The sequence below is a fragment of the Calypte anna genome, chromosome 18 (assembly GCF_003957555.1).
Source record: "Calypte anna isolate BGI_N300 chromosome 18, bCalAnn1_v1.p, whole genome shotgun sequence".
In the NCBI taxonomy this organism is placed as follows: Eukaryota; Metazoa; Chordata; class Aves; order Apodiformes; family Trochilidae; genus Calypte; species Calypte anna.
In genome coordinates, this window is record NC_044263.1 from 64659 (window position 1) to 92500 (window position 27842).

Below are 27842 nucleotides of genomic sequence, written 5' to 3' on the forward strand. Positions count from 1 at the left end.
AAAGGTGTCTCATAAGATAAAGCCATTTATATAATGCAGAAACAAAAAAATGAGAGAGCGTTTCAGGAAGTTCACCTCATGATTTCCAGACAGGCGAGTCATCTAGTGACTAAGGGAAAATCACACTTTGTCCAGTTCCTGTGTTACTTCTTCCTCAGTCTCAGGTAGACAGTGTAGTCCAATTTAGTCGAAAAACGTATCTTTTAATAATGAAATGCCTTGGTAGCAGAACTTGGTAGCATCACACGATGCAGTGGGAGTTAGGAGAGAATGGGAAGTTTGTTCTGTTTGCTCTCTTGCCCAACAACTGTACTTGAAATGGGCCAAGACTCTTGTCTCCTGATCTAGGGGAGAAAACTGGGGAGAAATGGTTTAATACTAAGCAGTCTAATAAACAAAATGTATAGAAGACAAGTGAACACGAAAATTAGGTTTGAGAGCATTTTAGAGGGTGAAGTGAGGAAGACAGAAGAGTGTCAAATCAGGTGCCTGGAAGTGACTGCAGTGAGAGGAACCGAGAAACGCTGGTTTGTGGAACAAAAGAGAGGTGGTGAAGGGCATCCTCAGCAGAGCTAAGGCCAGAGTACGAAACAGCTCGAATCCAAGCGCCGCGGGGCTGCTGGCGCTGCTGCCAGGCCAGGCCGGGCCGGGTGAGCGGGGCGGGTGGCGCTGATTGGTAGGAAACGGGGCTGAGGGCCGGTCGGCAGTTCTCATGGAGACGGTTACTATGGAGACGGTCCCGCCCGCGGCCCGCGCGGCCTACAGCTGGAAGCAGCGTGACGTGCAGGTTCGTGTCGGGAGGCGCCGAACCGCCACTGGGCTGCTCGGCGGACGCCATCAGAAAGCACAGCGGATGCCCAGCGTTTACTTGTGCGCAGCTTATCCTTCAGAGCTCCCGACGCGGCACACGTGCGTCTTGCGCTGTTTTCTTTCTCGGGACGCTTTGTCTCTGTGCACCCTTCCTGCTACTGAGTGCCCTATTTGTCCCGTCTCTGAGCCGCAAGCATTATCTTGTGCTGCCATGTGCACCTCTACTGCCTTCCCCTAAGGGACTTGATCTCGGCGGTATGCCTGCCTTCTACTTTTCTGCCTCACAGCGTTCGACCCTCCATGCATCTTTTCACTCCTGGAACCTGCTTCCTGCCTGCTAGCTCTTCTGCTAGCAGTGTTTTCTTTTGCTTCTACTCGGATTTTGTCTCTCTCCCTCTCTGAACTTAAGGTGTACAAGCCTCTAGTCCTGCAGGGTACTTAATCGTTGGCTTGACAGTAGCATTCCTTTCCTCCATCCATGGGGCTGTCGCTTCTTGCCATCCCTGAGCGTATTTGCTCTAAGGCCTTGAAGGCAGTGTTCCTCATGGAGCGTTGCTCTCTGCTTACGTTCTTGGACATTCTCTAGAGTATGTGCCCATTTTTCAGTCCCAGGGGCAATTGTTTCTTCCCACCATACCTTGCCTTATGCAGTTGCATATGCCTCCTACTCTTCTGGCCTGCATAATGGCAGAGCCCGACATTGGGCTATCATGTACCCCTCAACATAGTCCACCTCATATTTTGCCAGTCCTTCTCAGGAAGTGAGATCCCAGTTTTGTCTTGTATGCTATTGGTATGCTATCCTTCAGCTTCTGCTATATTTTATGCTGATCAGATTGTATATTTAATGTGAATTTGCTGTTTTGTATGTCTAGCCTTCCTTGTAGACACCAAACCAGTTACTAGTAGTAAAGAAAGAGACGGCACACAAATGATGCTAGCTCCTGTCACCAAGTGTCATAATGTTTTTCTTGGAACTGTGTTGTCATTATATATATATTTTTTTTTTTAAAACCTGATGATTGCTTGTCTCATCATGACTTGCAGCACATAGTGAAACAGCTGTTTCAGTACTCAGGTGCTCTTGGTTCTGTCACTGCTTCATCAAGTAAATCACGTTGTAGGTAGATATACTCAGCTGATGCTGGCTGTGTAGCATTTTCTTTCTCATCCTCTTTTCTGTAGTTTTGAAAGGAACCTCAGCAATCCCAGTTTATTATCTCTGCTGGTCTGTTATGCACATCTTATTTTTGGTACATTAAGGATATGTTATAAGGACAGAAAGGAAGAGAGAAGCAAGCACAGCTTCTTTATATTTTGAACAAAATTTTAAAACTTTACACGTCTTTGATAAATAGGAGTTGTAATATCTGAAGGTTCTCAAGTTTTACTCTGAAATGTTCTTTGGCATCACCTTGTTCTCCTTTATTTGGTTGAAAAGTAACTTAGGTAAGTTACTTGTTGACACTTGTTGTTGAAGTAATATTTTAATAGTAAAGGTTGCAAAATTTCCACTGATACAGATATGCCATCCACATTCAATTGTGTGTGATTTACAGGCAAACCAAAATTTTCCTTTGGTAGAGGCTGATATGAGTCCCATTAGGCCCTTATTTGGGGGAATAGGAGCACCTGGCTGGATATGTTTGAAGTCAGTGATTGGACTGTAATGTGTATTTTTGCTGTTTAGGTTGTATAGGTAAGCTGTGCTTGTAAAATGTCTCTCCTCTACATATATGCTGTTTCCTAAGTTGTCTTTTAATGTCATCATATACAGGTTTACTATTCTTCTTTTGACTGCATGGCATCCAGGCAATTGGTGCCATTTATATTTACAGTTATACTGTCATTTCCACTATGGTCTTTATTGAAATTGACTTGCAATTATAAATGCTACTGCTATCAAAAGGAAAATGCTCCCTTCTCTATTAAATTTCATTTCTAAGAAATACATCTCTCTGTGAGGGAAAGCAGTATTTTAAAATTACAGTGAGGCTCATTCATTCATATTTTAATGTGAGATTAAAAATTCCTGTTATGTGTGACTCAAATTTACCTCAGGATACCACTTTGAATTTACCAGTGCATTATTTAAGTGAGATATAAGGAGAAGAAGGGTTGCTTTTATAGGAAACTGTGTGGTGCCTTTAATTTTAAGGTAATTGTAGAGAGAGATTGTAAAAGAAGTATATTTCTTAACTGCCTCTTTCCAAGAAAAATGGTGGCTTTCGTTTGATGATTTCAAGGAAGTCATGGGCTGGGGTCTTGTTTTTAATACCTTACACAAAGGTCTTGCCTAGTAATGTAATGCTAATTTTAGCTAATGAAGCATACATTAGGTTTTCAAAAGGCCCTTAACAGAAGTATTTTGATACCCTAATGGATGTAGGGTGAGCATAGTTTCTTTCAGTTGAGTCCAGAAAGCATCTCATAGGCATTTTTTATCTTTAATAGATTTATGATTGGGGTGGGGAGAGGAAGGAAGTAAAATTTAGTTCATCTGTTTACTTATCAAATGTATTTGGAGCAAGAGTAGCTGAAAGGAAGATACAGAAAGAACATCTTGGGTTGCATGTTAGAGGCATGGAGGCAGTGCTGCGCATTAATAACTGTACCGGTGATTTTTTACAAAAAATATTTCTGCTTGCCAAGATGAAGAAGAAAATATTTATACTGTCTTCTACATGGTAGCACAATTTGAAGACTGCCAACAAGGAGTGAAATAGGAGGAGAAAATATTTTCTTATATTTGCCTTAGGGGTAAATGGGAAGTCTAGGACAGCAGAACTGAAAGACCATGAGATCATTGGGTCCTCTAGCAGTGTTTGTTACTTGGTGCACTTGGGAACAACAACCTTGAATTTTTTATACTTGTCACATCCAATGATCAGAGACTCATTTTTTTGATCCTGGAGAATTAGAGTTGTCTAGTTCATGAAGAAAAATGTTGTTTAAACTGTGGAATCCTGTGGAATCCTTTAGCATAGAGATACTGCATCATGTTTGCTGATCTGGAAACATCTCATGAAAGAGATTAAAAAGCCACTATCTGAAAGGCATGCTTGTCTGATTTGTTCTCTGCATCCCTGTTCTTATCCAGATGGGATTATCTGTAACCACTGACACAGAATAATACTGTACAGTGAGAGAAACTGTATCTCTGGAGAGATCTGAGCAGAAATTACCTTTTTTAAATGTTGGGGTTTTTTTTTAAGCAACCATGTTGGTTAGAAATAATGTTTTTAGAAATAATGTTTTATTCTTCTACAGGATTGGTAATTAGATATCTTAAAAATATGGAGAATAAACAATAGGAAGAGTTGGAAGTGAAGCAGGTAAGAGATTTTACCAGTACAACTTCTACCTTGTTTATTTCTATTTTAGTTTTAAAGATACACTTAATATGTTACTAAAATACAGCTATTTCCTCATACCTGTTGACCTTTCTAAAAAGTAACTTCAAAGTGGACTTAACTGTGGACAGAAGAGTAGCTTTGTAGTCCTGTGAGTAATTGTGGGAGAAAACAAATGGGATACAGCAGTTAATATTGTTGGTATAAGAGAATGTTAGACTGTAACTTAAATTGTCATAAATGTATTCAAGAAAAGAGAAATATATATGCACTTTACACATCTTCTTATGCCTCTACTTTCAGTCTGCGTAAAGAAAGGAGAAAATTGTTTTCCCACCCCAAAATATCCGTACAGATGGACCCTAGGAGGCTGCTGATCTCTGAGCAGTTAAAATACTCTTGTCCAGTAAAATAGTTAGAGTGGAGTAGAATAAAAATAGAAATTTGGGAAGTAGATGAGGACAGCAAACAAGGCTGAGATTAAAAAGCCCCCAAAAAACTAAACCACAATAAGCCCACCCCCATGCAAACAAACATAAAACATCCTCAGTATTTATCCTGCTGAAATTGTCAGCTTTGATCTGTATATCACAGTTACAAGCAACAACTGTCTCTGGCAACTGAGCAAGAATGGTTTGTGAACCAGAGTAAAATGCAAGAACTGAACTGGCAGCAGCTCTGTGAGAATGCTGGAAGCAAACAGCATCAAAAATCAAAGGATCTAGCACAATTCATGGCTTCAGCAAGAAAGCAGGTGGGAATTTCTGATGAACACTGTTTAGGAACTACCTGTTGCATAGATAACTGTGAAGTTTTTTTGTCATGGTGTTTCTCAGGGAAGGTGTGACTTCAGTTATCTTGAAAAAGTCTATAAAACAGTTAATTCTGTATTGTGCGCAGCAGTTCACCAAATATATTTGATCAGAGACCATGTTAGTTTTCATGGACAGACTCTAATAGTTGTCTTTTCTCTCTTGTAATGAAGTCAAGTCACCTTCAGCGATGCCACTACTTTTCTCTTTGCATTGTAGCAGAAGAAACATCCCTCTGAGATCAGCAACAGGCCAGAAAGTTTCAGATCACAGTGCAGCTTGAATTCAATCAAGGGAAAATATTAGTCCTGAAAAACTCAAAATATTTTTGTATGGAAAAAAAAATCCTATATTGTGAAGGGTTCATCTTCTGTTTCTGAAAAATTAAACACATGTTTATTTAGACACTATTACAGAATGGACTAGAAATAATTCTCAATGACTAGTTGCCTAGTAAACTCATGGGTACAGATGAAACACTTGTTTACAAAGTTTAGGATGTAAGCATTTACTCTGGTGTTCCATTTTATTGTCTTCCCTAAATGATTCATAGACACCAATAGATGTAGCATAGGAATACATATAAAAGATTAATCAGCATTGTCTGTTTCACATACAGAAGACAATGAAGCCAGATTATTGTTCTGTGAGAACGGTTTTTGACAGAGCCAAAAGGAATATGGTTTAAATCTCTGTCCTGTGATGCAAAATAACTTTTTCTTTTATATGATTTTTTTTTAAATATCTCTACACCCTTTGTCCTTGAGATACTGACATCCAGTGCTTTCCCTCGCTTCTAGGTTAAAGATGATCTACAGAAAACAGACTACAGGTTGCCTGAAGTGAAGACTGTTCTTTCTGCTTTGACTTTTGGGAGAGAACAGACGATACAATCATCATTTAATCAAAGTATTTTGCCCCAGGAGGAGAAACAGGTTAGAGAACACTTACTGTCTTCACTTGGATGAATTTATTCTGAAATTACAACTTTATAGGGCTTGTTTCTGCTGGACTCTCTGTAAGCAGTTAATCTGTTTAATATGTTTAATTCAAAATACAGACATATGTAGTTTTCCTTACATTGCTACTTATTAAAATACATTTTAAAAAATCCACTGAAAATAGCAAATGTAATGCTCGTTTGAAGCCATTGCTGAAGGATAGTGGATTATGACTGGAAATTTGTCTTTGGTAAAAGAATGAAAGAGGGTGCTGCAGTGCACCCTACTGGGCAGTTGCAGATGCTCAACCGCGAGTATTTACCAGTGAGTATTATCAGGCTTTGTTGGTGAGGAAAAGCAGTGTTAGGGAACTCAAGTGGTTTCTGAATGCAGAAAGTGTTGTATTCAGAAATATACTTTCTGAAAAAAATTTTCACTATAAATTAGACAAAATTAGACTGCTACCCAAAACCTGCTGTGGAGCTAGTTGCTTTTCCTATTAGTTTCAAACTGGGACTGATTTGGAATTTTATAATTCAAATACCAAGAGAATCAGAGCTGGGGAGGGTTTCTTTTACTGTTCATGTTCACTGTTGTCTTCCACTAAGTGATCATTACTGTTGTTCACAAGACTTTTCATTGTCACACTTCTCTTTCTGTTAATATGTCTATGTTTTGGCCTCTAGGATAAGCAGTACTCATCTCAGCAAAACCATTTTTTATCTGATTTATGTGAAGGGCCATTGTTTTAAAAAGCCAAATAAACAACACCAAAAATATTCTGAAGCAGAACCTTTTCTCTTAATTTTTCTAAACAAAATGACCTGTAAACAGAGAGGAAAAGTGATTAGAAATTTAAATTGACAGCATTTAAACCAGTGAGTCTCAGGTTCTCATTATACTACATTTTCCCTGGCAAATCCCCGGAATAAACAGATCTTTTTCTTTTCTACCTGTGGTTCTTTCCTCCCAAATCTGTTCATGTACTAGGATCACTGTGTGTGGTGTTGTGGAGAGAATATGTTTTGCTCATTAAGGAAGGCTTGTTGTGCTTCTATTTACAGATATTTCAGTATGATGATAAAAGTTCACTGAGCAAAGATATTCCTACTTTGGAAATTAAAAAGCTGCAGGAGCAGAATGCCAGCCTTCGGGCTGCTGTTGCACAAATGAGGAAACAAATGGAGAGTCTTAATGAGCAGATGTTGTCCTGTCTTCCTCTGACAGAAAACAGACAGCTTGCAGACCAAGGTGACAACTCTTACCGCAGAACTAAAAATTCAGTTTTCCAGGAATGATTTAAAAATGCAGTATTGGAAGAAATAAAACCTTCTCTGCCGCTTACCCAGAAATTGACCTTTCTAATGTGTCTTGTTGCTTCTGTATTTTGTAGCTGACTGTTGTCTGTATCTTTTGAGACCATACTTTTTGTTTTTCATATTTCTTCACCTCTTTTTGTAATACATCTGCTGAAGTGGTATACATGTATATTAATGACACAAAGTTCTGAAGCAGTTGTTGCTGTGAAAGTGTAACCTCTGTATAAATACATACACATTCATATTATACTCCCCTTTTAGGTTCATTGTGTATGAACAGGATTTCAGGTGGAAATACTTTGCACAGTATTGAAGTCAGCTCAACTGTCTTGGACTGTATAGCAAACTCAGACACAGAAAAGGTATGAAGAAATTAAGGTATCTGTGTGTATGTGTCTGTAATTAAATACACAGTGTACTGTTTTTGCTTTGATAAATATTAAAAATTGAAGTAATATACACTTACGTTAATAGTAATAAATGTAAGTTAGATAAGAGTCGGTAACGATTTTTTTAGCCAAACTGATGCTCATTCTTTCGAATGAATAAATTTTGACCAGTGATTCTCTGGCACAGGTCATTCCTGAGCCTTCAATTCCTCCTTGATAGCTTTTTTCCCACATGCTAATTCTTAAACTACTGCGTATCATGTCTTCAAGTTTTCCACTGCGAATCCTTTAGCTCTTTTTTAAAATACAAAAAATCTTCCAGCACGGTATGTAATAAGGTGAAGGGAGCTGTTAGCACAGAGTGGACCGGACCAGAGGGTCCTCAGAGGGCGTGAGGCTTCCGTGCCGCTAGGAGGCGCTATGGGTCTGCACTCTCGGTTTGTCCCGGGAAGAGAGGTGGAGCCGTGGGGGCAGAGCCCGGGCCCGAGAGTGGAGGGGAGCGCGCTTCCTGCGGGAGCCGTGAGACGCAGCTCTCGAGTTCACAAATGGCATTCCCATGGTGTTATTTGAAAGGGTAGGAACAGTGTCAGCATTAAAAGGTGGAAGAGCTTTCTCTGGGAAAAATAATAAATTGAAATATGGGAAAAATGCCTAATACTACTTGTGGGGCAAGTCACTATGGTTTCCCCTTACTTTCTCCTAGCAATTTCATGGTGTAGTAAAGGAAATCTAAAGCAAGTTAGGTTAAAATAAAATTTAAAAATAAGGGGTTTCTAATTTTCAAGTCATAAAATGGCCACCGTCTCTTTCACACTTTTAATCTTATGTTAAGAATCACCAATAACTAAGTTAAAGAAAACCGAAATAATAGCTAAGTAATAAATCCGTATGAGAGGTGCTGATTGTATTAAAAGCTAAGACCTTTAAGAACTGAAACAACAGATGTTTAAATAAAGCTTAGGAGCCTTGGGGACCTTGTGTGAAAATGTATACAACCCACCAGGTGCAGATCATGTTTAATCTTAATTGCATCTTTTTGCTGAATGTAGAAGGATATTTGTTTGTTCCTGCTGTTAAATCCCATATAGGAAATTACTGTGTGCCAGCACAGACAACGCAGATTTATTTTTTCTCTTTAGCTGCTTCCAGAATTACATGAAAACTGAATTTTATACCAATTATTCTTTTCTGTTGCAGAAAATGTTTTACAAACTGCTGTCCAAAATACATTCTCATTTTCTTCATTTTGCTTTAAGTGGACATAGAGCCATAAAAGAAGAGAGTAATTTTGCCTTGGAGACTGTAATATGGGAACTGAACATTCCCTGTGCCAGAGATTAATCCTTGGCTTTATGATGCTAAACTATAATTGCATGTTTAGGTTTGCATTGAAGAATGAAGAACATTTTCAGGCAATGATGTGCATCTTCAGTGTGAAATGCTGAATTACTTGTGTTTCATATGTATAGGCATTTAGTAAATATCAGGTGTGAAGGCCAAAACTTAAAATGAACAAAATGCTGGGTTTGTGATTGCTGCTATCTTTACTGATGCTGAACTACGATTTCCTGTCTGTTTCTGCTATCTGCTTTATTTCTTCATCCTTAGTACATAACAAGCCACCTTAGGGATAGGCTGGAAGCTGGACAAACAATGGGTAAAACTTTGTTAGAATTCCTTACTGGCTTTTAGAAGTGCTTATTTTCTAACATTCTGCTATACTGTCACTGTGCTTCCTATGTTCATTGATTGCATACTAAGGATGTACTTAAGGCCATGATGAATTACAGGCAAAAATATTTCTATCTTGAGGGGTTTAAGATCTGTTGAGTGATAAGGGTAACAAAACATGGGGGTGCAGATGTCAAGTCAATACAGAGAGCCATAGTGATAGTTTTCTTCACTTAATCTAACAGAGGTTCTGGGACCATAATGATGGACTGCAGAGCTAAAATGTAGCTAAAGAAAAAGAGAAAGGTTTATTGTGAAAACTAATAAAATAAAAACTTCCATGTGTGTGCATGTAATTGTTCTTTGTATCAGCTTTAAGAAGAGTTTTTCCTCCCATCTTTTTAGCACTCATTTAAAAATTAACTGCTTTCTACCTTACAGCTATACAGTGCTTGTCTACATGTATTTTTCTCATGCTTTCAGTCAACAATATTTGTGGGAATGTTCCAGGCTGTTAAAGTGTTTTGCTGTTAAAGTTTAATTTGCCCTGTATTGCAAACAAAATCTTGAAAATGGGCACACAAAAATGGGCTGTAGACTTCAACTTTACGATTTTTCTTCAACTGGATTCTTAAGCATGTTTGTACAAAACTCTCAACCTGGAGACCACGCTTTCAAACTCTTCATAATAAGCACCTTGGTTTTTTTTCAGGGACCAGGCCCCAAAGTTCTTGAAGAAAGCATGGAAGGTCTTAGACAACAGTTACCAGAAGCACATCCTGGTGTTGATCTTCAATATGGTGTCAGCTGCACACTACAAGGAATGCAAAATAAGCTGAAGGAGGCAGCAAGAAAAATCTCAGTACTGAGCCAAGAGAAACAGCAGCTGATTGAAATGGGAAACAGACTAAGGGCAGAACTTGGAATGGTACTAAAGGAAGGTAAATTTATTCTATGGAAGAGGGCTAGCTTATGTATTTAGAATAAAATCTGGGATTCATTTCGTCTTTTGAGCTGGAGAGAACTAGGCTTTAATATGAAAACAAAGTGCTGGACCTGATTTATTCTTGATCTGTATAGTTTGTGTGAGACTGTGGTGCTGTTGTAAGATTATTTTGTGATAGAAGGTGCTGTAGAACAATGAGAGTATGCAGGGAGGACTCCCTGATGCTTAGATGTCAGTGAGGGAAGTGAAAGCTGAACCAAGAATTCTTTTAAGAGCAGAAAAGAGAAGTAGCTTATCTCTTAGTAGTTTATCTCTTGAAATAAAAACTAATAATGGAAGTGGACAAGAAAGCAGATTAAGCTTACTGTAGAATAAACTGGAATCAAGAGTGCATATAAGGTAAGATTTCAGTGGGGACATTTAAGTTCAATGCAACTTAAATTGCTCTGGCAATGAAGCACACGACAAAACCAACCAAACAGACAGAAAAAAAACAAAACAAAGAAAAAAACCAAACCACTTCCACATAGCACTGAGTCCATCTGCAGTGAGAGAGAGCCTGTGTTATGTGGGACATTTATATCTGCTATAATCACTTGTTGGGAGCGTAATATTGACGACAAAAAACAACAGAGAATACCTTTCTCAGTGTTTTCTCTTCTTTATAGGGCTTTGGCATCCTGTTAGCTGTAAGCACTGCACAATTTGTAATGCCTCTGGTAGTCTTTTTCCAAGAGAGCTTGTCAAAAAAACACAGAGACAACTATCAGCTTTAAATCACCTACAGCACAGGCTTACAACACAGGTAATGATACACTCTCTGAAATCTAGTGATAGTGAGAAATTAAGCCAGTTATAATTCCACTAATATAACTTTCCTTAAAATTCTGCATTCTAATGTTTTCTTCTGGCTTTAGCTCAAATCTTCCTTTGGTACCTTGAAAGATTTCATAGAATCATGGAATATCCTGAGCTGGAAGGAACTCACAAAGATCTTCAAGTCCTGACCACACATGGGGCAGCCTAGACGTTAAACCATGTATTTAAGAGCATTGTCCAAATGCTTCTGGAATATAAACAGGCTTAGGGCCGTGATCACTCCTTGGACAGCTTGTTACTGTGCCTGACCACCCTCTCAGTGGAGAACTCTCCCCTCCTCCCCCAGGAGGAAGATAAAGACAGCAATCAGGCCATCCCCTCAGCCTCCTCTTTTCTAAGGTGAACAAGTGAAGTATCCTTTTAAGTCTCCCTCTATAGTCTTTGTTGTCGTCCTTTGGACACATTGTAATATTTCTTTAGTCTCCTATTGTGTAACCCAGAAGTTCACACAGTACTCGAGGTCACATCAGTGCTGAGTATACTGGGTCAATCACTTTGTTAGCTATACTGTCCCTGATGGACCCCAGGATACAGCTGGCCCTTTTGGCCTCCAGGGCGCATTGTTGACTCATTGAGCTTACCAGCTACCAAAACACCCAGATTCCTTTTTGCAGGGCTATACTCTAGCCTGCTGTCTCTCACTCTATGTGGACATCCAGGATTACACTGTCCCAGGTGCAGAATCCGGCATTTAGTCTTGTTAAATTTCATATAGTTGGTGGTTGCCAAGCATCCCAGGCTATGAGGATTTCTCTCTAAGGCCTCTCTACACTCAAGGGAGTCAACAAGTTGTCCCAATTTAATGTCATGGTCAAACTTACTTTGTATGTTCTCAATTCCTGTGTCCAGGTCATTGATAAAAACATTGAAGAGAACTGGCCCTAAAATTGAACATTGGGGAATGCCACTAGTGGCAGGCCACCAGCTACATATTACCCCGTATACTTACAGGGTTATATTTGGGACTTCAAAATGAACTTGTTTAAACATTTATTTTCATTCAAAGAATTTCAGACCTTGTGCTAATGCATCATAAATGCAATCCAGAATTACAGGTATGAGTTTCATAAAGCTTAGTTTTAAATAAGATAGGCCATTTGAAGGATTTTGCAGCATGTTCTAAGATAAATTTGAAAATTATTAATCAATTAGTGTATTTCCAAATATCCACAGTGGTGGAATTTTAGAGCACAGTTGCCCAAGTTATTGAAATAGCACATAGTCCAAATATGAATGCAGGGTATATCACTAACCTGTCTCTTTTGTAATTAAAATACAATTTACAATAGTTAAATTGCAGCTTTCATCAGAGACAAAAGTGGATAAATCCTGGCTCCCCTAGTAGTTACTGGCAGACCTCCAGTGACTTCAATAGCCAGGATTTCACTATGTACTTTACTTAATTGATCAGAAGATTTGTTCTTGTGAAGATTGAGTCAGAGCAGCTGATTGTTGTTGTAGTTTTGAGGGCAGTAAACAGTGGTCTTTTAGAAAGGGTGAGGTTATTGCTCTGAGGTGTAAAAGCTCCAGTAGAATTATTAACCAAGTTCAATTGGGGAAATACTTTCTCTGGGAACTTCTCCAGCCAACCTGTTCCCATGTTTGATCACCCTCCCAATAAAGAAGGCTGGGATTTGGGGGGTTTTCCCTGCCCCCGTTATGCTTGAGCAGAGTGTCCGTTACTTCACTTTCTGTACATTGTCTTTGTTTTTCCACTGTACACCCCTGAGAAGAGTCTGCCTCAGTCATCTTTACTTCCTCCCACCATCCCCATCAGTTGCTTATGCATGTTGAAAAGATTACAACTAAGCTACCTCTCCTGAAGGCTTAACAAGGCCAGCTTCCCCAGTCTCTCCTGGGATGTCAGATGCTCCATTTTGTTTATCGCCTTTGTGGCTGTTAGCTGGACTTACTCCAGTATGCCCATGCCTTTCTTGTACTGGGGAGCCCAAAAGTAGACACACTACTCTTAAGCATGGTTGCAACAGTGCTTGGTAGAGAGAAAAATATTACCCCTCTTGACCTGCTGGCAGTGCTTTTCCTGATGCAGTCCAGGATGTAGTTGGTCAAAGGCCTCAAGGACACATTGCTGCCTCGTGTTCAACTTGTGGTCCATCAGGTTTCCTGTTTCTTTTTTGCTGAGTTGCTTTCCAAGCAGTCAGCCTCCAGCGTGTTAGATTGAAACTGCAATCTCCTCTGTCACTGGAGGAAAAAAAAATTAATTAAAGCTGATTTCCTCTAAAAGATCCTGTCTTTAATTCTGTCTTTATGCGTACTTATTTCTCTTAGCTGAAATTAAGACCTGATTGAGAGCCTTTTTATGGATTACTAAGGTTCATACAGGAATATGTGGGAGATTGAAGTCTAATGTTTCTCTATTTACTTATGAAGATCTTTGTGATAATATGAAACTATATGACATAATCCTAACATGTTGTCAGATGGCACTAAGAAATCGCAACTGTCAGTCATTTACTTGAAAAATTTGCCATCTGAACACATTCTAAAAATGTCTTAAGCATTTTTACATCTATACATATTCTAAATATAAGATGGAGTAGCCACATATTCATTTTGAGTATGCCATCCTGTGGATTCTTGAGCCTGATATTCTCACTGATTTCTGCAGATGTTATCTGATTGGCCTATGTGTATGACAAAATACACAAACCATTTGGACAAACAGTTTGAATGTCAAAGGTGAGTTTTTTGAAGGAGCCAGTTGAACTAAATTCTAATGAACACTTGATTTTTTCCTCACAGTTGAGGATGGTCCTGAGGAAAAAAAAAATATTAACCTCTGTCGTTATTAGAATAAGTGCTACAAGTTAGGTAAATGAAGATTAAATGACTCAGCTGGTACTCATCTAACCAGCTCTATGTCTGGGGATGACATACTTTCAATTTGCAGTTTAATTCTGGCAAAAATAAATACTTTTTTCCTATTAAGTGAAACAGTGCTGCAGATTAGCCATGTAATTATAAACATGAGGGATGCTGACTGGACCAGTTACAAAAATTTCTTGGTCAGTAGATTTAAGAAAATAGTGTAAAAAGTTAAAGTGCAAAGATTATCCATCAATTAAATTTGAGAGCAAGTGTTGGCAGAGTCAAGTTCAGTGCTCTGCTCTCTGGTCTGTAGGCAGACAGCTACCCAGCTTTTGCAGTGATTTCTATTCTCTTGGAAGAATAATAGTGAAAACAGGTAGTACTTGTTTGGAGCAGTCTGCTGTTGGAATAAGAAAGGAAAAGGCTCTCCAAACATCCAAAGTATGCAGCAGTATTTCAGCCTTGAATGGTATGTGTTTAGGGAGGAAAATGGGTGCACCTTTCTTGGCTAAGGTGAATCTATTCAGCTTCAATCTGTGGCAACATTTTTAAATATGTACTAAGGGAACCTGGCAGGGAAGAACTCTGTGTTTAGATGTCCTGTCACAGATGCTTGAGTTTCTCTTAGTTTCTTCCTATTAGAAGATATCCAACAGGAGGGGCACTCCTGTTTGATAGAGAAAGGCTGCCTGAAGTCCAAAAGATTATGCTGTTGGTGTCAATTAGAAACGAATCTGAACAGATGGCTTGAGTGAAAATAAGCCCCTGTTCTTCTTTAATGTACATTAGTGAAGAAGTTTTAAAAGTTGCATTATGAGCAAGCATTGTAAACCATCCATCAGATAGTGATAAAAAGAGAATTCCATCTGGTGTACCTTTAGAGAGCTAATGGAGACATATCCTTGCTTAAATATAGCAGATAGTGTAAGATAACAGAAATTGAGAACTGCAACATGAGAACAGTCAACATGAGCTGGAGAATCTGGTTTATTTTACTAGTTTTATCTAATCAAGTTAATTTAACATCAAAAGTGTCAGTGAGGGCATAAAAATACTAGTTAGGACATACCATAGTGAAAGTCGTCTGGGTTCCAAAACAGGGAAGGCTCAAATTGTTTCAGTTCAGTCAGAACAGGTCTGGAATGCAGCATGGTTTGCATCTCTTCATTTGACAGTCTAAGGATGCGATCTAGAGCAACAGAAATTGCAGCTGGAATTTGTCTAGACTAGAAAGGATAGCCCTTCTTATATCCACTTATATCTTCACTAGTCTAATTCCAGGCTGCTCATTACCCAGAACATACCTTCTGAGGCTTCAGCTCCTGCACTGATGCTGAGCTGACAAGGTGAGCTTCCAAACACTGCCATTCTGGTTTGTGTGTTTTTCTTCTAGGTAATCACTCTTACTAGCCAGGCTGCATACTTACCAAAAAGTAAGAGAATTTATTACTATCATACCTACAGGAATCTCATTGTCAGTAACTTTATATGACAGGCTCATGTTTTGTTTCTTTAGTCTTGAAGGTACAGCAAAAGACTTAGATGTGTTTTTTCATCTCCTTTGACAGGGCCAAAGAATGGTGAAATTTTGTCAGGTAATTAGGGGTTTTTTTAGTTGCTGACAGTTTACTTTTCGTAGCTGCTTTATTTTATTTCTTTTTTGGGAGCTCTTCTTCTGTAATTTAGTCATGGGATAAGATGAAAGTGAAGAATGACCTTGACAGTATAAACTTGAGTAACAAGCAGGTTGATAGCAACAGCAGCAAGAAATGTAGATTTTTATCAGATCAGGAGGGTAGTTTGGCCCTGTTGATCTGAACAGAACATAATTTTGTTTAATAATATTTAAAACTGATTACTTTAAATCTAGCAGTGTCTCAGCAACTGAGCTATAAATGTATTATTTTTAAGACTATAAATTATTTATGTTTATGTAATATTTCATATTAGGAGCGGCAGTATGCAAAGCAACAGCATCCCTCAAGGATCTCTTCTCTAATTGCCTGCCATAGCTTAGAGGAAGAAGAAACTTTGAGCAGCTGTGGGGAAGAAATAGAATCACCATCCACTGAGGTACAGTGCAGTTTTATTATCAATATAATTTGCCTTCAATTGGATTTTTCAATTGCAGTTGCTCAACAGTCATCTTCTGGAAGACTTAAAAAAAAATTTATTTTTTTAAGTTACACATTGTTGCTGTACAGAATAGTATTTGTTGACACTTCATAAACTAGGGTTTCTCAATCACTTTCATGATGTTGTAATTAATCTTCTTGTACAATCTTCCACAATGAAAATCAATGGTTTTCTTTTGTCTTGCCTCTTGCTGAAACTTTCTATCTTTCAAAAACCAAGATTGCCACTATGAGATTTAACCAATTTTTTTATGTCTTTGGTGTGAAAAGTATATGATCTCTTTAAGACTGTGTTTGAATTTGAACAGGTTCAGCTAGATTTCTCTATTGAAAACCAGGGGCCAGAGCAACAAAGGGCAGATACATCCTTAAAGATTGTTCAAAGCCAGCCACTCAGGCAGAGTCCTCATCCAGCCCAGCAGGTCCAGTTTTCTTCATCTACAACACATAATATCTGCCAAGGTGTTTGGCAATCTTTAGAAAAGGGATTAGGCCCTTCAGTTCCCAGTCCTCAACAGAACAGTGACCAAGGTAAGCATCCTTTGTAAAGTAGTCACAGTATTTTACTCTTCTAGAAAAATTGAATCCAGTAGTGGATTCTGCCCCCTTCAACTAAATTTTTAACATAACTGCTAATGTTGTTACAGTCCTGTAATCAGATCGAATGTGTTCCTTGAAGAGAGTCTCACTGCTGCCGGCAAAAGTAGGAATGAAGAGGAATGCCCATATAGCTATATAGGGTTTTATGCTGTTGTTGAAAAAAACTTCTCCCCTTTTATTTAAATACTCCCAGAAAATGCAAATACTCTTCTGTTTTGACATAGTCTAGACCTTATCTGGAGCAGATATGAAATTGTCTGTCTGAGAACTGTACACTTTAGGTGTTGCCAGGTGACTGTTAGATCAAATTGTAATTGGCAAATCATTGCTTAATCATTATTTTTGTAGCAGGTTAATAACTACAATACTGCTTAGTGTACTAAGACCTAAAGGCCAAAAATGAGAACGTGGGCATGCTATGGTGTATGCTATGGGCACACAGTGAGCTAGAGATTGTTATTCACTAGACTTTTATAGCCCAGTGCAACAAGTTGGAACATAGAAAAATGAAAGCATACACAATTTTTTTATGTGAGACAGCATCCTGACCTTACATGTCAGATAGTAGCAGGGTTAAAATGAGAGGAGAAAGTAACATGTAGACCATAGACTGAGCATGAATCAGTGTTGTACTTCTACAGAAAGCATCGCTTTTGTTGGAAATTTGAGCAGGAGCGCTCTTTTTGAGAAATGTGCAGTGAAGTGTAGCCTCTTCACAAGTAGATTGTAAAGGAACTTTTTAATGGTAGCCATTATGTTGAGTAGTATATTGCAGATTAAAGTTGTCTCCCATGGCTCTCTTGTGTGGGTTGTTTGGTGGTTTGGTTTTGGTTTTTTATTTTGGTATCATTATTTTTATTGTCATCATTATTGCTGAGATCTGATGGCAGATATGGAATAATATGGCAGCCATTTAGCCTTTTAAAATGAGCTTTACATTAATAGTATCTTGTTACCTATTTACAGATACTGTGCTCAACTATACCAGACTGCAGCAGCAAGAATGCAAACAGAGGGTGAAGGGAAGCGTTGGACTGTGTTCAGTGCTGGACCCTCTAGTACAAAGGACTGACAAACAGGGGTCCAGTGGAGAACCACTAAGATGGCTCTAGGGTGCTGGAACACATTACACAAGGAGAAGTTTAAAGAGCTGGGTTGTTCATTGTGGAAAAGAAAGTATCAGTGGTTGATCTGATTGCTGCTATTTAACTGCACAATGAGGGATTTTGGAGAAGATGGAACCAGGCTTTTAGAGGTTCACAGTAAAAAAGACAAGGGGCAATAGACACTAGCTGTGTCAAGATACATCTGAGCAGGGAGCGATAAGTGCCTTGACATTTCACCCAGTGGTCCTTTCCAACCAATATTGCTTCTATTTTTAAGCCAGTGTATAGATGCAATGGACTATCTTTAGCAGCACACAAGAAAAAAAATTTAAAGGACTTTCAGAATGAAGGCTGGATTATAAGTGTATTTGTTCACAACAGCAGTGCATTGCAGGGACAAAGTAATGTGCATAAACAGACCTGTAGGACTGGAATGGACATGATGCTGACAGTCATGATTCACGTGTGCTTTTTTGTGGGGCTGGGACTGAAATAGGAAGAGTATTTCGGGTCAGGCCTATATTGACAGGATAAGCAAAAGTATGTCTTTGAAACATTACTGATAGTGCCATGCAGTTTCATGCTGCTGTATGCATGATGCAACACCACTGGCAGCCTTACAAGGACATCAGTTTCTTAATGTCTAGAAATTTCCAGCCACTGTTGCAAAACTAACTGTAGATTTTGGGGGAGCTAGAGAATAGCAAAAGGGAAAGATGATAGTGCCAACTTGAAACAAGTTAAACTTATTAAATGGGGATATTTTGCGAAGAACAACCTAAATTTGTTCTCTCCATCCAGACTTACCCTGAGAAAATTAAGCAGAGCATCCCACTCAAAACATGCAGGCCCTGAAATACTGCATTGCAAGATTAGGACTCTTTTACCTTGCTTAGCTTTCTCCTCGTAGGAAGCATTCAAATTATATCCTTAATTCTGCTAGACTGTATTCTGCATTTCAGAAAACATGATTGTGAAAGCAAATCTTCCTTTTTTGGGAAGCATGTCCCGTCAGAGCAGAATACACAAAAATTTCCAGGAATTCTGCTTCTGATTTTTAGCAGAGGCTTGCATTACTTTTTGTGTCTGAGGTATGGAAAATTCAATCTTTCCTGTTTAAAACCACTCACTTGGATTTAATACATTCATCAAACACATGGTTACAGTTGATAGAACTGTCATTAAGATGGAGTGACTTGGTACTTTTAGATACAAGTGACCACACATTAAACTGAAGGCTCAGTAAGAAGAAATTACTTGCAACAAAGCAAGCATGTTACTTTGCTTATACAAGTTCAACTCTGTATAAACCTATCGCACCAGGAGCTGTGTTTTGCGGGCACTTCTGGTGAAACAGAAACTATTGTGAGAATGATTTTCTGAACCAGTTGACTACCTTCTTTTTTTTTTTTTTCATGCACAAAACAGCCTATCGGGGCTTAAAATGGTTGACATTTAAAGTAAGCTATGCAATTTGTATTTTTAGCACATGACACAATTCAGTAACTTCATTGGCGTGTTTATGACTACATGTTAACACTGAATTACTGGAGTGGGTTATTGCATACTTCATTCATTTCAACTGCAAATTCAAAACTTGTGGAAGCTTCCAAGCAAGTCATAAAGCTATGAAAGATTTAAATATTTTTCTCTCCTTACTTACTTTAGCTGCTGATCTTTAGTTTGCACTTTAGGAATGAGATGAATTTAATAATTTATATATTAATTCTGCAGATAAGTAGAAAGAAAGGGTTAAGAAGGAACACAGGCTCTTTCTTCAGGTGTTTGTATTGTTCTGTATTACTGAAAGAAAAAGATCCTGCTACAGAGGTAGACAGGTGCAAGCCACGATTATATTAAAAGCATCAGTTACATACATAGACTGTACTATTAAGAAATACACCTCTGTATTTTTTTCCTTTCCATATGCCCTATCCTAGAGCCTGAGAGCAGGTGAGATCCTTCAGTTGGCAGTCTGTATCATATGCATCTTGGACACTGATGACAGTCTACCCTTAAAGGAAGTCTACTTCTCAGAAGAACTGTATGCTTTCCTCTGAAAATCATGACTCACATGTGCAACTGTGTGATCAGCTTTTCTGCATGCTGCAAGGTTCCTCTATTCACCTGTTGGCTATAGGGCCTTTTAAAAATTTATTTTAGAGTAAAGAATAAGCAGGAGGAGAGGAAGCTTTGCAAAACATTTTGAAAACTGGAATTTAAGTATTAAATCAAGTAATTTAGCTTAATAAAGTTTATACTTGATATTGGAGACACTTTTTTTTTTTTTTTTCTGGAAGGAAAGGCAAACATCACCTGTAAAAGTTCAACTGTAAGACTGCATTTAGAATTAAACCAATACTGTGAAGGGTGCTTTGTGGTTAGTACCATGTGAAAAGCTCCTGATCAGCTGTATTCTCTTGGGTCAACAGAGGCTGGGGTCAGTGCAGAGGGAATAAGAGCATAAGGCAAACTACATCTGCATTTGGAATGCCCTCAGTCGTTACTTGCTTTATATACTTTTGGGACAGATTAAACTTTATATTTTCCATGCCAGAAGAGAGTTCCAGTTTTTGTGCATAGTCCCACTGTACATTCTGAGAAACCTCCCCTACAGAGTCAGAACTGAGTCCTGGGTGTAAATCTGAGTTTACATCACAGCCTAACTGTCTTAGAGAAGAAGGAGGTGAAGCTGCTTTGAAGCAATGTAACTTCTCAGGTTTACTACTATAATTTAGATAGGAGAGTTTCTTTTACTGTAATTTGCATTGTTATTGTTACTTGCAAAGCTCTGTGGTCTGAAATTCTACACTTTATGGATCAAAAGTTATCTTAAGTGTTTCCACACTAGACAGAATTTCAACAGCTTTGACATCACGGACAGTTCTAAGAGCAATCCATGTGGGTAAAAAGCTGGCCAGAGAAAGGATCTAGTAAAATATTAACAAACAGAAAGAGCGTTCTGGCTTCATTCGGCTCCAATCAGATAAATTTCTTTTTCTGCGTTACATAAAACTTCGTATTTGGAGTGTTTCACAAATATTAACTAATCCCCTAGTTACATTTTCTTCACTTAAATGTTCTTCTCCTGAATAAGAACTTGTTTGAGTTGGTGTTCCTTCAGAAACACTGTTAGCCATAAGTAAATATCCAGTGACAAGTTTCTTAAATGAAATTTTCCATCTGTCCAATCCTAATGTCTACCTGTATCTTTTCAGTTCTCAAAATAAAATATCTGTGAATATTAATTTCTGACTGTAGTTAACACACATCAAATAGAAGATATGTTAAGCCTTTCAATACAGCAAAAATTTTGGTTGTTTTTGCAGAAGTAGTTTAGACTTTTAACTGTGATCTTACTAGCTCTTGTTGCCAAGATCACTTTTGAAAGTAAGTTACAATCTGTAAATTAGGTGTGCTTTTTCACTGGTTCTTTGTGAAAACCAAGCTACTGCATTTAAATTTTATTGCACATTGCATATTCATGCTGCTTTTTATTCAAGTTACTTCACAGATGTGAATGGTCCGACACAGAAGCTGAGAAAAGTGAAGGTGCTTATTCATTGTGCTCTTAGGATATTTCACTTAAAATAGCATTTCTAATTCTGGAGTATTAGTTTTCAGACTCTTTCTATTTTGTAGAGCTAACCTTATAACTTTAAAGCTTCATGCTTTTAAGTTTGTGTTAACATAAATTTTTGACAGTGCAAATTATAATAAGCCATCTACAATTTATGTGTTCTGTGGTGTTGCCCTTAACGCCTAAGTAGCCTTTAGCCTTTACTAGTTATAACTGTACTGTCTCTCCTAATGTCAAGAGACAAGCATACAGAAGACTGGAGACCAAAGGACATGTGAGATGGATTCGTGCTTGGTTGCTTTCCCTTTGATTCTACAGGATGAGGGCCCTCCTAAAAGTCCTGAAAGTTATCTCTGAAAGTCACCCCCTTGGTTGAATACGAAAGACCCTTCAAAAACAAGGAAGTGTTTTTAAAAAAAGACTGCCTGTAAGCAGGTTTACTGTGTGCTGCTTATGGATATGCTCCATTGCTGTTATTTAGACAACAAGAGGTAATCTCATTCTGCCACGGTTCCTGTACAAGCAAAATAATCTTTGAAGCTATATCCAGTGCCTTTCGGACACTGCTGCCTGCACTGTTCTAAACTTAGTTTTGTGATATTCTGCTTTATTATCTGCTAGATGTGGTAGAGGTCTAGAATAATGTACTATAGTGGTTTGAGTTCCTTTTTTCCAGAAAGGAAAATGTACACAAAGGTCTTCCACGGGCTCAAGCATACTTTTTCCTTTCTTCTACATCTGTAGCTAACCACTAGGTGGCAAGCTAAACAACACGATTTCACATCGATAGCATAAGAGCCACCAAGCCGACTCATGCAAAGATTGCACACACATGAGTGAACAGGTGGTTCAAGCTAAGCCTAAACATAAACATTTAAAAAAATATATAATGTTTTGACACTAGCCACGGTGTCATGTTTGCATAGAGCTATAAACCCTCAATAGAATAACTCCATAAATTAAAAAATAGTTTTTTATTTCCTTCTATGTAGAATTTTGTTTGGACTTTCTACCATGTTCTGGTGACTATGAAAATTTACCTTATGTGCACCTCTTCTTGCTGTGATTGAATAGTACCTGGAACTGAAATCTGTCGAGCTCAAAAAATTCAACTAGTATAGAATGGTGTAGCATATGTTATTGCAGGTGTATTATAACTGCTTCTGCTGCCTGCTTTGGTCTCCATAGAAAATGTAAAGTTCAAATTAATGTCATAAAAAAATAAGCATTATGTGCTGGACCCCAGCACCGGTAAATATTGCCTGTAGCTTACAATGAGTACTGTGATTGACCAATTCTGCTTATCTTACCTAATGAAACCTGTCATAAGACTGAAGTTCAGTTAGTTGGAGATAGTGCTTTTCAGAGAACTACACATGAGGCTGCAGAATGGACTCCAGCTGGCATTAAGAGCAGTCTCCCTGCTTCCCAAGAAAAGGTATCACTCTTTAAGTTAGTCCTCTCTAGTGCATTCAGGTATTTCAGGCAACAAAAATGCAGATTTCTCCAGTAAATGCCTTCCTTTGTGACAGAAGATGAAAACAAAAAAAATTGACCCAAAAGATAGCAGTGCAGCTTTGTCAAGCACACAAAATTGCTTTTGAGCCCTTTGGTTCATGTGTATCCAAACATGTTTCACTGAAGCTTTTAGGGCTGCTGCTGCCTTGACAGATCAAATTCATTGCAGCCAACTATTTTATCACCGTTTCACAACATATGAACAGATAGGTCTAACTCTGTCATGTTACCCACTGTGTTGGTAATGCCTTTTTTGATACAGATGCTCTCTCAAAATGGAGAGAAGGGTAAACCTGTAAATATGTTTAAAAACAGATGACAGATACATAGTGCCTGACTTGAACAGTTACAACGACCTTCCGGCTCTTTTCCTTAAGCCATCTGATGCTATTGGAGAATGAACAGGTACAGATGAAGTGAGGATTGAGCAGGAGAAGCTGATGACACTGCAAGTGCAGCAAGCTTGGATGGACAGTTCTGTGCCTTGTGTGTACAGAAATGGTCCTTTTACTCTGTAAGACAGCATGGCACTATGGCAGCATTATATTTAGAGGAAAAGAGTATACCAGTGCTTTTCAGCCATTCAATCTCATAATTAAATACAAGCATAACTACAAAGCATTTTCTTTCTTTTTTTCAGCAGTGGAGTTTGAAGTTATATGTTCAACTGAACAATCTGAAGAATCTCAGCAAAATATCAAAGCTGAGAATAAACTTGAAATGCCAGCTTTAGATTTAACAGTCAGAGGAACCAGGCTGGAAGCTCAACAGAAGCTAAAATCCAGGAACTTATCCTGTTCTCATCCCATAAAACCAAAAATCTCTTCTAACATGGCAAAAATCCGCAACTATAATATTAAAGACTGATTTCTTGGTGGGCAGAATGTTCCAGGCTCACACTTGCAATTAACTTACTTTGAAATCTCTGAATCAGAGCTAAATATCAGTTCCATTTTTGTATATTGAGTTGGGATATTTGCAGCCAGAAGAGAGAATGAATACACTGCTTCAACTTGTGAACCTTTAAAATAAAGGGTTAATATGTGTACATTATGAGATTACAGTCTTCACTGTTAGTACTGATTTATTTTATTTGTATATGTTAAACATGAATTGCATCTTGGATTTAGAAATGCCCAGTTTACACATAGTAAAGCCTTGTGCCTTTAGGCAGGGATTGCAGGTCTTCAGCAAATATTTTGTTGAGAAACTGTAGATGTCATTTAAGCTTAGAAGTGGAATGCCTCAACCTACTTACTTTATTGTAACTAACAATGCAACCGTTAATCTTGTGGAGCTATCTTTCTACTTGAAAGAGGTTTGAAAAGATTGCACCTGAATCTGTATTGTTTCTCATCTTCTGTAGCGCTTTCCAGTTCTTTAGACAGCATGAAAGACTATAAAATTAAACTTCTATTGTCACACCGGTAATTATATTTTTCTTAAACAAGAGACTGCTTAAAGCAGGGAAAAATATATTGATTAGTAACACTTAGAACTGTACAGAGCATTGTAAGAAATGTCCTACAGCAGATAAAACTAAAAGAAAACTTGACTGAGTTGGAGTGTAATGAGAGATATCTATATTGTTATGAACAAGCCAGTACATTGAAACAAGTAATCAGTATTTTCGTAACATTTCCAGTAATACTGAGATGTCTTAGTATAAGCAAAGGAAATGCACATGAAAAATGAAAAGAAAGCCATATTTGCTATGGGAATGGTCAAGCCATGGAACAGATGACACAGAGAGGTTATGGAGTCTCCATCTGTGGAGATACTAAAACTCCAAATAGATGTGGTCCTGGGCAACCTGTTTCAGCAGACCTTTTTGAGTAGAGGGATTGGACTAGGTGATCTCCAGAGGTGCATTCTAAAGTAAGTGATTCTGTGAGTGGTATAGCTGGAGTGAATAATACTTCTCAGTTGCTGCTAAAAATAAAACATCTGAACAGGTTTAATGAAGGAAGAGAGCTGCTTACCTACAAGTGCTCTTTTTTTCTGTAGTGCTTTTCTTTTTAGAAGTCCTTTCCTGGTGCTCTTTGCAAACAGCTGCTCTCTTTGGTACTTGACAATGTCGTAGTAATCAAAAATTATTTTTCTACTCTCTGACGAAATTTTTTTACTTCAGTGCAAAGGTGCTATGATGTTATAATCAGATGCTACATCTGCAATAAATTCATTGAGATGTTAACAAGCTACTATGCAGTCTCAGAGACATTGTGATCTTCTTTCTAAATCATTTAATTGCTTGAAAATCCTGTCACTGGATTAAACATTTAACATTGTTCATGAGCCAGAACATGATGCATTCCCTTGAACCAGGCCCTGAATGAGCTCTTTTTGTAGCTCAAAGCATAGTGGTTTCTAACAAGTACAAGGGATTTTGGCCCAGTTCACACCAGTTACAGCTCTCAGTGGTTATTTCTAGAACACAATGTGTAAATTCCAAAGTTTTTAATAGCTGTAGATTATCCTGAAAAATAATTTTTAAATTTCCAGTTCCATATTTAGTATTGAGCTGTGGAGATGCATGGTATTTCAGTGCCTCAAGATTTTGTGTATTTACAGGTGTTAAAAGCTGTGTGCCCATTGAAAAATAGCAGTTTCTTCCATAATGTTGGTAACACTGCATCTGAGTCTGGAAAACACTACTCTTTATTCTTTACATCATAGATACCAGCTCATGCTCTGCAAACTGAAGATGCTTTTGTATAGGTTTCTTTACAGGTTTTTACAGGGTTTTTTGTTCGTTTGTTTGCTTGTTTGAGGGGTTTGGGAATGTTTTTGTGATTGCTTGGTGTCATCCAGTCCCCATCCCCCCTGCCCTCTGGTGGGTCAGCTGGCATGGCTGCTCATACAAATCTTTTGCCAGAAATGCAACTTCAATTTATTCAATTTCCCTAAGAAACAGGTTTCCTTAAGGTAGATGTAGGTAAGGGAAAATTAAAGCTCTTGTTTCCATTTTTTACTTGTCATAGAAAAAAAAAGTTGTTCAGTCATTGTACATTTGTTTCACTATATGTCACTATTGGTGTCACTATTAGAACATAGCATATAAATATACAGAAAATTAACAAAATATGTGTAACAACAATAAACAACATAAACACATTGCTTGGATTCTGTGAGGAGAGGTTGCCCTGTGTAATAAATATGGGGGAGAAATTCTCATTTATTTCTCTTATGACCAAAATCTCTAACTAATGGGGCACTCATTCTTAAGAAAGAGGTGAGAAAGAGTTGTGACAGTAGTGTTGGGGATGCTTTTAAATTGTACATGGAAAGGAGAGCTTATAAAAAAAGACTTCCAGCCAATAAAATAGTACTGAAAAGATAAAACAGAGTAAATTGCTGATTGTTGTTACCAAAGGGTTAAGAAACTACTATAGATTTGAGGAAATATGGATAAAAGCAGCGCAGCTCTGGCAGCAGTGAAAATTCCCAATGGACACATGAGCTCGAGCCAGAGCGTTCAGTACCCGCGTAGGAGACGGGCAGGGGCTTCAAGCACCCTGGGAACCTGGGCCACATTCGCCGGCCGAAAGGCAGAATGGCATTCTTCCTGCCGGGCCAGCAGTCATAGGTAATACAGAATGAAATTCAAATTTGTTCGCTACTTTGCTTTAATTTAGGGAGTGTGGGTTACAGAAAAAAGTGGATGAAAGGTGCCTTCGTGCAGCGCAGCCTGCCCCTTTGCAGAGGCGGAGGCAGCGTGGACGTACCAGTGCCACGGCGGGCAGCTAGCCTGCAGCCCGCAGGATGGCAGCGGCCCGCCCCCTGCGCGGCCCGCCCCCCGGCTCTGGACCGCTCCGGTGCCGCCAGTCACGGCGGCGCGATGGGCCCGAGCACGGGGTAGCGCATCCCCGGCCGGCGTGCCCACTGCCCTCTGGTAACCCTGGGACCGCGCTCCGCCGGGGTGAACGACCGCTGCCCGCGGAGAGCAGAAGCTGCTGCTGGCCCCGCCGGCCCGGCCATCCCCTTTCCGTCCCCACATCGCCTCATCGCCTAGCAACACCCCACGGGCCGCCATTGGCCGGGCCGCGCCCCCGCCCACACGCTCCCGCCTCCGGATTGGCTGCCGGCCCGGGGCTGCGCGTGCTGCCCAGCTTCCCTTTGTGCGCCGCGGTTTCCCGAGAGCGCTACCCAGCCTGGCCCGCTCTGGCCCAGCGCCCGGCCGGCCCTCGTCTCTCTCGCCGAGCCATGGTGCCGGCGTGGCGCGGCAGTAGCTCCGCAGTGTGCACACCCGCGGGGAGGTGGGAGAGGGATAGGAAGAGGTCCTCGCCCTCGGTGGGTTGCCGCCACCTCGCTCTCGGCCAGGCCGGCCCGAAGCCAAGCGCTTCTCCCAGAGCCCGGCTTTCCCCGGCCTCCAGAGCGGGGCGGGGCGGGGCGGAGCGCGAGAGTTGGCTCGGTGCCCCGGGCACGGGGGCCCGCCTGGGCCCGCCCCGGCCTGGCGAGGCCCCCTCCTCCCTTGGAGCGGCTCCGGCGGGCAGGGGCTGGCATCACCCCGGGGCCGGCTCGGGGCGGCCCAGCCCCGGCTCTCATTGGACTACGGCGAGGAGTAAACTGTCAGCCCATGTGGCGTGGCCGCCGGAGGTGGCGGCTGCTTAAATAGCGGTGGGAGCTAGAGGGAGTCAGTGAGGAGAGTGCAGAGCATCGTCTGTACGCAGATCGGCACTGGCTGCTGCAGCGCCCGAGTCCACCCGCAGCGCCCGCCCCGCAGCAGTCTGATCGGCGCTGAGCTGACGCCAGTCTTCCCAGGACGAAGCCTTCCGCCCCTGTGCAGGTACCGGCGCGACTGCAGATGCAGCCGGGAGAGCGGCAGCCTCCGCGGGCCGCTGCTCCGTGGAGAGTCCATCTTGCCTTCTCTGCCGTGCGGAGCTGCGCCTCGCTGCGCCGCTGGTGGGGGTCCGCGGGCCCAGCTCGCACGACCAGAAGTTTCTGCGCCCCAGCG

General features: G+C 39.9%; 2 protein-coding genes across 2 annotated transcripts in view; both read left to right on the plus strand.

The window, feature by feature from the left end:
- Positions 1-727: 727 nt before the first annotated feature.
- On the plus strand, positions 728-23936 carry CCDC57 (coiled-coil domain containing 57). Its single transcript, XM_030462103.1, has 10 exons — positions 728-909; positions 4758-4917; positions 5776-5910; positions 6981-7167; positions 7497-7597; positions 10008-10236; positions 10910-11046; positions 15900-16022; positions 16393-16615; positions 23529-23936. Exons 1-10 carry the CDS (start codon positions 728-730, stop codon positions 23753-23755), a joined length of 1704 nt encoding a protein of 567 aa, XP_030317963.1. The 3' UTR covers positions 23756-23936.
- A 3559-nt stretch (positions 23937-27495) lies between these two features.
- Positions 27496-27842, plus strand: part of FASN (fatty acid synthase) — a 38664-nt gene continuing 38317 nt past the window's right edge. The window contains exon 1 of the mRNA XM_030461528.1: positions 27496-27674. The gene's annotated coding sequence lies outside the window, so the exon portion shown is untranslated. The remainder of the gene's footprint in view (positions 27675-27842) is intronic.